At 42.0% G+C, this 13,302-nt stretch overlaps 1 protein-coding gene across 21 annotated transcripts in view; it reads left to right on the forward strand.

The window, feature by feature from the left end:
- The window catches only part of LOC140739994 (receptor-type tyrosine-protein phosphatase S-like), a 469,315-nt gene that overhangs the window by 361,109 nt on the left and 94,904 nt on the right, over window positions 1–13,302 (forward strand). For all 21 annotated transcript variants that reach the window (XM_073068765.1, XM_073068749.1, XM_073068746.1 and 18 more), the window contains 3 exons: window positions 7,030–7,289; window positions 8,216–8,306; window positions 11,689–11,904. In XM_073068765.1, the coding sequence (XP_072924866.1) occupies window positions 7,030–7,289; window positions 8,216–8,306; window positions 11,689–11,904 (567 nt within the window). The remainder of the gene's footprint in view (window positions 1–7,029; window positions 7,290–8,215; window positions 8,307–11,688; window positions 11,905–13,302) is intronic.

The following is a 13,302-nucleotide window of genomic DNA, read 5'->3' on the forward strand; positions in this document are numbered from 1 at the left end:
TGCTGTTCCTTTTCATGCTTTGTGGCGCATCAGATAGCATCTTGCTGTTTCCATAGCATTTGACTGCTTTTACGAGACTGAGTTGATAGCTTGGCACTCAGCTTAGACACGGGACCATTCCCCTCAAAGTCCAGTGCTGATGCTACTATGGCTTATTATGAGGTGATGATCGTATTGATTGCCAATCTGTAGTCAACAAAGAGCATCCTGATGTATGCATCTTTGGTATCCGGATATTCGAGGGTTGAGTGGAGAGCCAATGAAATGGCATCTGCTGTGGACCTGTTGTGCTGGGTAGGCAAATTGGAGTGGATCCAAGTCACCTCTCAGGCAGGAGTTGATACATTTCATCACCAACCTCTCATAGTGGCTCCTGAATAATAGTAACTGAGGCAGGTTACCTCATTCTTCTGAGGCACTGGTTTTGCAGTTCTTTGTATAGTTTGTTTCAGATAAAGAAGCTGCTTACCATGATCTGCTCTATCTTCATTTGATCTTTTTCCAATAGTAAAATCTCACAATCCGTGGAGAATCAATCACTGTTCATAAGGAGAATCCATCCGTTTGCCTCAGTGCCTGACTGAGGCACCCTTGTACGTAGTTTACAATGAGCAATTATTACTGCTTTTAAATGCAATCTTGTGATGTCTTTCTGTCTTTCATGTGATATTGAACATGAGATCATGACATAAAGAAACAGGAAGATGCTATTAAGGTCATTGAGAGTGCTACTTCATTCAATAAGATTATGGCCCATTACCTAAATTTCACTTTTCTCTCCAAGCCTCACATCTCTTGACATGCTTTGTATCTAAAATCCTATTAATTTCAGAATTGAGTATCTTTATTAAAAGAACATGAGTCCTCTGGGTAAAGAATTCAAAGATTCACTATCATCTGAATGAACCAATTTCTATCACCCCCCCCCCCCCCCCCACCTTGCAGATAGCTGTCTACATATTCCTGTCCTTTAGTATCTACTCTATCGGATCATTCATAATATTATATTTTTCAATAAGAGTACTTGTGATTCTTAACTCTAGAGAATATCAGCCCATTCTGCTTAATCTGTCTTCATTGGCTGTCTCTCTCATTCTGGAAATCAGTCTGGTAAAAATTTGCTGCACTCCCACTAGAACAGGAAAATTCTTCTTTAGTTTTTGGAAACCATGAATCATATGCACATCATTTAACTTACTGTGTCCAGGTCACCCCAAAATGGAGGTATTCAAGCAAAGCACGTTTCCCAGTTTTCACCTCCCATTGCAGTGCCCTCATGTTCCTATAGATATTTAGCCATGTGAAGAGAAAAAGGGATAATGCCAGTTGTGTAGTGCCTGAAGCCTGGGTTGGTCCCAGAATTTGCAGCAACAGGTCCACAACCAAAGCAGTCACTGGCACACCATGCAATAATCAAAACGGTACCATGTCTCAGCATGTTTTTCTTAAAAACGTCACAAGAAATCTAATGGGGATAACATCACTTCGTACTTGCAACCTGAAGTCCTCTCCAGTAAATGCATATACTGGAAATTTCAGCACAGGTAGTTCCCAACTGTTTCAAGTTTCAAATCATAGTATCCAAAGTTTGTACCTACTTAGCTTGGATTAGGCTTCCTTTGCAAAAGAATATAAGAACCTAAAGAATTAAAACTGAATTAGGCCATTAAACGGGAGATTAAATTAGACAGGTTAGTATCTGCCTAGCCATTCAGCAAAGTCATGGCTCACCTTTTACCTCTGTACTACTTCCCAACACTGACCTTGTGGTTGATGACTTCTTTAACTTCCAAAAATCCTTCCATTTTAAATCTTGAAGATACTGAGCAATGGAGCCCCACCACCACAGAGTTGTGATTTCCAAAAGAATCACTATCTTCTTTGTTCTAGACACGCCATCCCAGGGCAATGACATCTTTGTATCCACTCTTTTATGCCCAGTCAGATTATGTATGCATCAGTGAGATCATCTTTCATTCTGCTGAACCGTAGAGAGACTGTATCCAGTCTGCTCAATCTCTTCTTACGGGACAAAGCCCATCAGCCCAGCAATCCATCTGGTAAACCTTCATTACACCCGCTCTCTATCTTCTAGTACATCTTTTCTTGGGAAGGGAAATTAGCATGGACACAATACTACAAATTGGTCTATGGTTCCCTCGCACCCATTCCTTCAACTTTTAGATCATGGATAAACATCTATTTTCATATAATCTGTGAAAACAGTTTTGGAGAATATCAATCTATCCACTATTTCCATTGCCAAGTCTTCCAAAACCTTGAGTTGCTAGACACTGGACCCTGGAGAGTTCTTGGTTCATTAATTTCTTCAGTGTAATTTTCTTGCTGATGCCAATTTCTTTCAACTCCTCATTCTCTCTAAGTCTGTAGATCTCTGCTATTTCCAAGAGATTTTCATGTTTTTTATATCTTGCATGAATACTAGCACAAAATATTTGTTTTATTTGTAAGTATAACACAAAAATTGGGGTGCCATTGTAGCACAGCAATGCGCGCAACATTATTATGGCTCAGCATCGAAGTTCGTAGATCAATTCTGACATCATCTGTAAGGAGTCTGTACATGCTCCCTGTAAAATGCCTGGGATTTCTTCAGATGCCTCGGTTTTCTCTGATAGACCACAGTCCAGTTAGTAGGTTAATTGGAGAGAGTTGCGGCATCACCTTAATTTGCTTTCAGTTGACTCTATTTCGGAGGATGGTGCATGTAAATGGTGGATGAATCTCAAATCCAGTTGTAGTTGTCTCTGTCGTTAATGGCCCCACAATGTTGGCCCTCCAGTTTTACCACATAAAAGCCCATTGTGGCTTGTAGGTTGTTGTATTCCACTGTTACAAATGCCAATCTCATAGGAGTTATCTTTTCTCTGTTATAAGTTCTTAGTTGGATATCTGCAGGCTTCAGTTCAGTATCTTTAAAATGCCATTCAGATTATTTTGTGGAATGACTGAAACAGCCAAACCAGTGTCCAATTCCAGTTTAATTAATTTGCTGTTCACTTCTGGTGTAAGCCACTTTGCATGTCCATTGTCAGTTTTCACATTGTAAATCTCAATTCCTGTGTCACCCTCATCCTGATCAAATTCTTCAACAACATGCAGATGAGTTTTTTAAAACTGCAACTGAATTTGTTGTCTTTTTTTACGACCCTATGCACGCCATTTATTTTTGTCTGCCCAACATGCTACAAAGTATACTTTGCTGCATTTTCCGCAAGTTTTGCCTTTAAACTTGCAATGGTCTGGTGTATGTGAGTCTCTGCCACAATGGTAACACAATTTGTTCAGCCAGGCATGTTTCTATTTAGACATTGCAATTTTGTTCACACTCACTTTCATTCCTGACTGTAGCTCAATTGCATCTCTGTCTGCTGTTTCCATTGATACGGCAAATTCAACTGTTTTTTAAAATATAAGTTGTGCTTCAATTAGGAGTCATTTTGAATGCTTTCTTGTTAGGTTCCACAAACTAAACAATCATTAAGCCCATCATTGACCTGACAATACTCAGACAGTCTCTTCTATTCAACCATTTACGCTGAAGCGGACTCCCCTTCCTTTTGATTTCACTTATGAAACCTAAAACGTTCTACAGTCAACAATAGGTCAGATTCTAAATGTTCCGGCATTACTTTCACATTATCAGCAAAGCTCATTTCAGCTAGTTTAGTTGGAGCAGTTAAACTTCTAAGCAAACTGTATGCCTCTGAGTCCCATGCACTCAGCAAAATTGGCACTCACTTCTTATTGGTGACTTCACTTGCTTCAAAACACTGCTAAATGTGCTGACTATACCACATCTGTTGTTGAATCGAACATGTCGATCTTTTCAATGTGGCTAGCCTTTTCTGCTTTTATTTTGTTTGTGATTTTTATCACCCAGTACTCACTGTCATGAATTAGTCCACTATCTGCCTTTTTTTAAACTTGACCATGTCTGTCCCTTGAAAAGAAGCATGTACTGTGCTTGTTTTTTTGAAACTTGACCATGTCTGTCCCTTGAAAAGAAGCATGTGCTGTGCTTGTTTTTTTTTTACTTGTCCACTTCTCACTGCGCTTTTTAACTTAAATGTCTCACTACATTTCAACAGGTAGGTAGTCACCTTGGGTTTGTTTAAAACTTATTTGTCACTTCTGTTATGTTTTATAACTTCAAAACATAAAAGCTAATTAAAAGGAAAACTGTGAAACCAGGAACATGGTCTAACTTCGTTTTTACTTTAAGTGAGGCATGCATGTATAATGTGGCAGCATAATGGCCTATGCCATTAACATATTTTTGCAGATAATCCAAACTGTATTGTATAAACAAAGAATGCTTAATCACACAATATATTTACAATATGATGCAAATATTTCTGCAATTTTATATGCACAACAAATTGGTCATTGTAAATTGTCCTGCGATGAGACTAGGGTTAAATCGGGGGTTGCTGGGGAGCCCAGATCAAAGGGCCGGAAGGGCTTATTCTGCACTGCATCTCAATAAGTAAACAAACAAACAAATAAACAATAAATACATTTATCTGCCAATTCCTTGTTCACTTAAATAATTTCACCTATCTCAGTTGGTAATAGCCTCACATAACCTGCTTATCTTTTCAAAGGTTTAAGGTTCAAAGGTCAAATTTAATTTCAGAGAAATGTATACAATATACATCCTGAAATTCCTTTTCTTCACAAACATCCACCAAAACAGAGAAGTTCCCCAAAGAATGAATGAGAGTTAACCGTGAGAACCCCCTTCCTGCGTGTGAGTGACAGCAAGCAAGCAACGGTCCCTCCCTCCCCCCACCAGCAAAAAAAAAGCAATCGGTGCCATCACCAAGCCCAAGCATGTGCTAAGCAATAGCAAAAACACAGACCAACGTTACCCCAAAGGCTTTGCATTTCATCTGACATTCAACAAACCACAGGTTCTCTCTCTCCCTGGCAAGGGAGAGGGAAGTGTTCCCCCATTTTCCTTTTCAAAGTTCAAAGTAAATTTATTATTAAAGTACATAGATGTCACCAGATACATTTAGTGTTTCTGCAGAAGCTTTGAACACCAGCTTTTATAATTGTAATAAATTGATCTTATAATCAAACTTCCTTTCTCAGATCTTTGTCCTCTTGTTCTGAACTCTTCAAATTTCCCACTTCTCTTCACAGGAAAGTATTGAATTTGTGGAATTTCCTCCCCCAGAAGAAGCAGAAAAATTCTTAAAAGTCAAAGTCAAATTCAGCATCATCAGATACATAACATACAGAAGAAAAATATATATTAACAACACAAATTATACAAGATGCAACACAATTAGTGCAACAAAAAAGAAAACAGTCCCTTGTATAACAAGTGGTCAAAGTGGCCGCAGTTTGCTACACTGAGGATGTGAGTACATTTTTGAAAGAGTAGGGGGATCAAACGTTTGCAGAGAATTGGGACAGGAGATGAGGCCATGGTTGGTTCATATTTCCAATTTGAATTTTGCTGCATAAAGGGTAATGTACCTGTTATAAATTGTGTATTCATTACTTAAATGTTAGTCCTTTCTGATCCACAGTTTTTTCATGTATTTTTCCAATCTACCCTATTGTTGACCCAGCTCATGTATCTTTGTAGATTGGTTTGTTTAGATTTAGCAACTGTTGCAGATAGAACTAAATTACTTTCAGCCTTAATAAATTAAATCATACAATAATATGTTATTTCTAAAAGCCTTTTAAAATCCCTCATTACTCTAAAATAGCCTTTTCTCTCATTGGTTCCTCAGTGGATTGATCTGGGAAACCATCTTGTGTTCACTTCATTAATTCATTCTCCACACGGGGCAGCATGGTAGCGTAGTGGCTAGCACAATGCTTTACTGTACCAGAAAACCAGGTTCAATTCCCGCCACTGCCTGTAAGGAGTTTGTACGTTCTCCCTGTGACGGCATGAGTTTCCCTCCAGATGCTCTGGTTTCTGCCCACAGTCCAAAGATGTACCGATCGGTATTGGTAGGTTAATTGTCCTGTGATTAGGCTAGGATTAAATCGGGCACTGCTCGAAGGGCTGGAAGGGGCTTATTCCACGCTGTACCGTAATAAATAAATAAATGCTGATAGTTTGGTTTCCTGGTCAATAATACATTAAAATCTCCCATGATTATTGTATTGCTGCAGGCAGTTTGAATTCCCTGATATATACTATTCCTATTATCACCACTGAATGGTCTTGACTTTAATGTTAGGAAAATTTCTTGTTAAGGTTTACCTGAACCATTGGGACTTACAGCATTTTGTACAAAACTTTTCACTTCCAACCAGAACGTTTCTTAAGTACTGTATTTGTGCATTAGCCTGAATTATTCATGAGAATTTGTGGGCAGCCTTGAACCTTCAAAGGTTTAACTTGATGAGAGGGTGACAAAGTGGAGCATCGTTCCAGAAGAGAACCACTGCAAATACACATAAAATACAGAGCAAAACTGGATAACGTGTGTAAAATCAATGTTCGGGAATGAATATGTCTTTGCCATTCATCTTTTATTAATTAAATCTCGCGATTTCACCAGAGACACAGGAGACTGCGGACTCTGGAATCTGGTGTTTAAAACATATTTCTAGAGAATCTCAATGGGTCAGGCCAATTGAGTGGAGAGAAATAAACAGTTATAAAAACACAAAATGCTGGCAGAACTCAGCAGGCCAGACAGCATCTATGGGAGGAGGTAGTGACGACGTTTCAGCCCGAAACCCTTCATCAGGATAAGAAATAGACAGCTGATGTTTTGTGCTGAAATCCTTCAGCTGGACTGAATTTTAAATTTGTCCAGACCAGATGAATGTTCTTGACCTGAAACATTACCTGTTTATTTCCTTGCACAGGTACTGCCTGACCCACTGAGATCCTAAAACAGTTCATTGTTTGCATCGCAATTTGTCTATTTTGGCATAGGTACAATTCTGTACTCATCTGGTAATTTGGGGACAAAATCACCATCTTCTCAGCCTCTCTCCTCTTTGTCCACCTCTCTTTGTGCCCAGATCCAGTACAGAAACGGCCAGTCTGTGGTTGAGGTGGATGGACGAGCCACCAAGAAGCTGATCACCAACCTTGAACCGGACAGAGAGTACTCATTCGTGCTAACAAACCGCGGCAACACGGTGGGTGGGTTGCAGCAAACAGTATCGGCCCGTACGGCACCAGCCATCCTGGGCACTAAGCCGTATTTCATCAAGAAGGTGGAACCCGATGGGACCCTGTTAGTCCGGATGCCTAAGGTGGAGACAGTGACACCAGTCATGTAAGAAAGGGCCTAACCTAAACTTTATATCCTCTCATATTCATCCCAGGGGCCAGGATTGCTGTGCATTGATTTAGTTCTCATGCAAATGTTTAATTAAACGGTTTGAATTTTTCTCTAGCTTTTTATTTATTTTATTTACTCTCTCTCGCTTCCTCTGTTTCTTGTTGTCCATCCTGGTGGTGCTAACTTTCCACCTCCAGAATCAATGAGAGCTTCTATTGACGACAGGCTCTTGAAGAGACCTTTCATACGCTCCAGGTTCACTCTGCACCTTCCAGTCCATGTCAGTGTGCTCCTTGCACCTTATTCATCTAACTGCACTACATTTTCACTCTTTTTACTTTTTACCTCAGTATACTGGTATACGGCATGATCTGGCTGGATGGCATGCAAAACAAAACCTTTGTATCTCAGTACATGTGAAAATAATAAACCAATGCCAATACCGTCGAGTTGTGAAATAGCAACCAATAGCAATTATTCACATTAGTGTTTGCCACTCTTTCTCCATGCCTCTTCTCCACGAAACCCCCAGCTCCTTCCGCAACACCACCATCTTACCCCAGCGAGATTGAAGTGAAATAGTCACCTGCTGCTACAAATAAAATCAACCCGTTGCTCAGAAGCCCAACATCAGCCTTAGACCTTTCTGGTCCTGGCCAAGCACCTCAAGGATACCGAGCTCTATGTATAGAGTCATAGGGTTATCATTCCTGTCTGTTGTTGATAGTCTACAAATTCCTATCCCTGTGGTAAACCCTTCCATGTGGGCACTGGGAATGAGAGATTCTCACACATTGGAGACCTGTACATTGGTTCATCCCATTGTGTTTAATGGTGTTTACTACAGAATAAACTTCATGCTCAACATAGCCTGTGCTCTCTGTTCCCAAGTTGTGAGGAGAGCATGCTTTGTGTTTCAGAGCCTATTACATCATTGTGGTTCCGCTGAAGAAATCACGCGGCAAGTTTATCAACATCTGGCACAGTCCTGATGAGATGGATCTGGAAGAGGTACGTAGACAGATCTTTCATCTCTCCATCCTTCAGGATTAGTATTTCCAGTTGCCAGACAACAAGTGCTTCACCTTTCCTCCTCTTTCCAGTCTCTCCCTTCCTTTCTAGAAGGTTTGAATGCACTTGTTTGAATGCACCAGAGATGGCATTTGGCCCATTGTGCCCATGCAAAACATCAGATATCTATCTACACCAATACTATCTACCGACATTTAGTCCATTGCCTTCTATACCTCCATAAGTAACTTTTAAATGTTGTAAGATTATCTGCTATCACCACACTGGTATTGTGTTCCAGATTCTTACCACCATCACTGGTAAGATAGAGTAGCCTAGGACTGTACTCACTGGAATTCAGAAGGATGAGAGGAGATCTTATAGAAACATAAAATTATGAAAGGGATAGGTAAGATAGAGGCAGGAAAGTTTTTTCCACAGGTAGGTGAGTCCAGAACTAGGGAATGTAGATTCAGGAGAGTAGATTTAGGATGGAGAATGAAGAGGAACTACTTTTCCCAGAGAGTGGTGAATCTGTGGAATTCTCTGCCCAATGAAGCAATGGAGGTTGCCTCAGTAAATATAAGACAAGGTTGGATAGATTTTTGCATAGTAGGGGAATTAAAGGTTATGGAAGGTAGGTGGAGGTGAGTCCATGGTCAGATCGGCCATGATCTTTTAAATGACGGAGCAGACTCGAAGGGTCAGATGGCCTACTCCTGCTCCTATTTCTTATGTCCTTATGTACTTATCGCTCTCCTTGCTAGCTGTTCAATCCTTATTGAACCAGGTAAACAGGTGCCTTTTCCATCTCCCAGGGTTCAGAGGAATTGCCCATCACATCTTATCTCGTGTGGTCTAGTGTCATGTTAGGTGGAGCGGTTACCCCTGAGCCACGAAGAAACGTGGGACAGGGAGCTATGGCCGAGCCAGGCATTCCCAAAACTCTGCTGACACATTTAGCTTAAGGAACGAAAATTCCATAAGGAAGGTGGGGATTGGAAAGGAAGGGAGGATTCATTCTTACCTTGAGCCACCAGCAGCTTTGGCTCCAGTTAGAAGCAGGTGAGATCAGCAAAGTCAACACTCAAGGAGTCAGGAATGTGGGAAATGGGTAAGCAGGCACAGGTTGGAATGGGACAGTTGTGGGGGTGGGGTCTGATAGTGGTGTCAGAGCATATGGTGAGAGTAGGTGAAAGGGAGACAAATTAGATAGCAGCAGGCCAGTCTGGTGAGACCTTCCAGTGAGTGCCAAGGAATCACGTTATCCAGGAAAGTCCAAGATTCAGCATCTTCAGGAAATGCAATGCAAATGCTCGAATAGAGATATTACATGGGGAATGATGTCATCTCATGTGAAAATCCAACGGGATGACAAAGATCACTGGCAACAGGAAGTAACTAGCCAGATTTTCCATTTGGAATGACTTGACTGGGAAATGATTCCATACATGCTTTATTCTGGGTAAATAGATTTTCATTTGCAAAATGCTCAAAGGAATCTGCATTCTGCAAGTAAATTTGTAGATACATATTTCCAACATGCATAAGATTTCAATAAAATGTGTGTAACTTTGTGATAGATTAGCATGGAATATTATACAATCCTGTTAACTCCGTAGAAGTATGTAGAATGTGGTAGAACTTCAGCTCAAATGGGAACAACATCTCCATCTACAGACTATAAGCCAGTTATATTAAAGAATTTCATTTACTTTCTTCTAATGACATATTAACATATGTAAAAAAAAATTGGTTGGTTGTCCTTCCATCTGCTTTTCCCAACCTCGGCTTCTGGTCTCGCCTATCCCCCTGATTCACTTGCTCTTCCACTGTTTAGTCAATCCACTCTACCAATCTCTGCCCGCAGTTGCTACTCTGGTCTTCTCTGCCAATCTCTGCCAAGAAGTCTAATCTATCTCACTGACTCCAGTGTCTCTCCAGACTGGTCTGACCTGTTGTGCTATAGCCAGTCTGTTCCATCCCTCTTCTTCACTGTACTTCATTACTCAGCTGTTCCCTCCCTCAGAGTCTCCAAAATTGCTGGGAAGAGACCAAAAGAGCCTGTAACACTGAGAGTGCCCGTAACACTGAGAGTGCCCGTAACACTGAGAAAGCCCGTGACACTGAGAAAGCCCGTAACACTGAGAGTGCCCGTAACACTGAGAAAGCCCGTAACACCAAGAGTGCCTGTAACACCGAGAAAGCCCGTAACACCGAGAAAGCCCGTAACACTGAGAAAGCCCGTAACACCGAGAGTGCCTGTAACACCGAGAGTGCCTGTAACACTGAGAAAGCCCGTAACACTGAGAAAGCCCGTAACACCGAGAAAGTCCATAACACTGAGAAAGCCCGTAACACCGAGAGTGCCTGTAACACCGAGAAAGCCCGTAACACTGAGAAAGCCCGTAACACCGAGAGTGCCTGTAACACCGAGAAAGCCCGTAACACCGAGAAAGCCCGTAACACCGAGAAAGCCCATAACACTGAGAGTGCCCGTAACACTGAGAAAGCCCGTAACACCGAGAAAGCCCGTAACACTGAGAGTGCCCGTAACACTGAGAAAGCCCATAACACTGAGAGTGCCTGTAACACCGAGAAAGCCCGTAACACTGAGAAAGCCCGTAACACTGAGAGTGCCTGTAACACTGAAGAGCCCGTAATACTGAGAGAGCCCGTAACACCGAGAGAGCCCGTGACATCACGAGCCCGTAACACTGAGAGCCCGTAACACTGAGAGCCCGTAACACTGAAGAGCCCGTAATACTGAGAGAGCCCGTAACACCGAGAGAGCCCGTGACATCACGAGCCCGTAACACTGAGAGCCTGTAACACTGAAGAGCCCGTGACACTGGGAGAGCCCGTGACACCGAGAGAGCCTGTGACACCGAGAGAGCCCGTAACACTGAGAGAGCCCGTGACACTGAGAGTGCCCGTAACACTGAGAGAGCCCGTGACATCACGAGCCCATAACACTGAAGAGCCCGTGACACTGGGAGAGCCCGTGACACTGAGAGAGCCCGTGACACTGAGAGAACCCGTAACAGTGAGAGGGCCCGTAACATTCAGAGAGCCTGTAACATTGAGAGAGCCTGTAACATTCAGAGAGCCTGTAACATGGAGAGAGCCTGTAACATGGAGAGAGCCCGTGACACTGAGAGAACCCGTAACAGTGAGGAAACCTATAATATTCAGAAAGCATGTATCACTGAGAGAACTCTGTAACAGTAAGAGCATGTAATACAAAGCTCTGCTTGGGAGACCTCTGAAGCATTTAGATTGATAGTTGTCATTTCCCACACGTCTGTTTGAGGAGCTATCTTCTCTTGGTTCCTTTGTCAGATTCCACTTGTTCTGATAAATTCTTCTCTTTGTTGTCCAGCTTCTTCAGGACCTGATGCGTCGCCGACGCAGAAGTCTCCGTACCCGGCGCCAACTGGGTCACGCCAAGCCCTATATAGCAGGTCGCTTTGACAGTCTCCCACAGGAGTTCATTCTTGGTGACAAACAGTTTTATGGTGGGTTTGAAAACAAGCCACTCGAGCAGGGTAACAAATATGTCTTCTTCATCCTGGGTGTCCTGGACATTCCAGAAGCGGTGAGTGACTCGACTTTTTGGAGACGTCTTGGGAACGCCTTACCTAATGATATCGTTGATATCCCATCTGCCTTCCCAAACCCCACCTGTCAATTTCATTCTCATGGTTTGCCTTTGTTCTCTTACTTTTAGAAAATATCACTGCTCTTGTACCAGGCACTTGTCTGGGATCAGGGGACCACAGGCACACACTGTTGAGGTTGAAGTTCTGTAGAGGACACCACACTATGGTTGAGGAGGAAGTACAGGAGAGTTAGATGAGGTTTCTGTTCCTGAGAGCTGTCCGTGAACTGAATTTACTGTAAATGGTAACTGGTTTATTGTTAGCATGTATACCAAGAAGCAGTGATAAGCTTTGTTTCCATACCATCCAAACAGGTCATTCCTTACAATGAGGTAGTACAAAAGTCAAACCATTAACAGAATACAGAATATAGTGTTATAGTTACAGAGAAACTACAGTGCAGGTAGTTAAATCAGGAGCAAAGGCCATGACAAGGCAGATTGAGATATCAGTTTATCATGCAAAAGATCCATTCAAGAGTCTTATAACTGTGGAATAGAATCTGTCCTACAACTTGGTAGTATGTGATCTCAAGGTTTTGCATCTTCTGACTGATGGAAGGCGAGAGAAGGAGAATAACTTGGGTGGCAGTGCTCTTTGATTATGCTGACTACCGAGGCAAATGGAGTCAATGGAGGGGAGGCTGACTTTCATGATGAACTTGTGCAAGGTAGTTGCCATAACAAGCTGTGACGCATCCAGATAGGATGCTTTCCATGGTGCATCTGTAAAAGCTGTCATGGTGATAGAAGATGTTACCAGCTAGTATCCTGCGGAAAATGCTGGGCTGAATGCAGCCCATGCGAGTAACGGGGGAGCTGATTCGCTGTCAGCAGTTTCAGAACGTGCGAAGCTAACTGGCTCAGGGTTGGTAATGTTTGACCTTAACAAAAAGAGAGTTTAGAGAATACCTTGGCTTTTTCTGTGCACTGTCCCCTGGTGAAGAAGTTGTAGTTCTGTATCTGAAAGCAGAGAATATGCGTTAAGTCAGTTTTCCATTAAGTCAGGTCTTCTGTAACCAGAGGAACCCCAGTTCTTTCTCAGGCTCTGCTCTGCAATAAAAATAACACTTTTTAAAATCACCTTTAACCTAGTAAAGCAACTCAATCCACATCACAAGAGGGGTATCAAACAGGAATTGAGTCCAATCCACTTAAATAAAGCTTTGTATTTCTCAGCACTTACCATGACCTCAAAGTTGTAAAGTAGGGAAAACAAGCAAGTTTGTATTCATCAGCTTCTGTGAATGGTTATGTGGGAATGAACTGCTCACCTGCTTTACCAATGATTATTGATGGATAAAATGTTGTCCAACATTTTGATGAAGGATAATG

The sequence above is a fragment of the Hemitrygon akajei genome, chromosome 16 (assembly GCF_048418815.1).
Source record: "Hemitrygon akajei chromosome 16, sHemAka1.3, whole genome shotgun sequence".
Lineage (NCBI taxonomy): Eukaryota > Metazoa > Chordata > Chondrichthyes > Myliobatiformes > Dasyatidae > Hemitrygon > Hemitrygon akajei.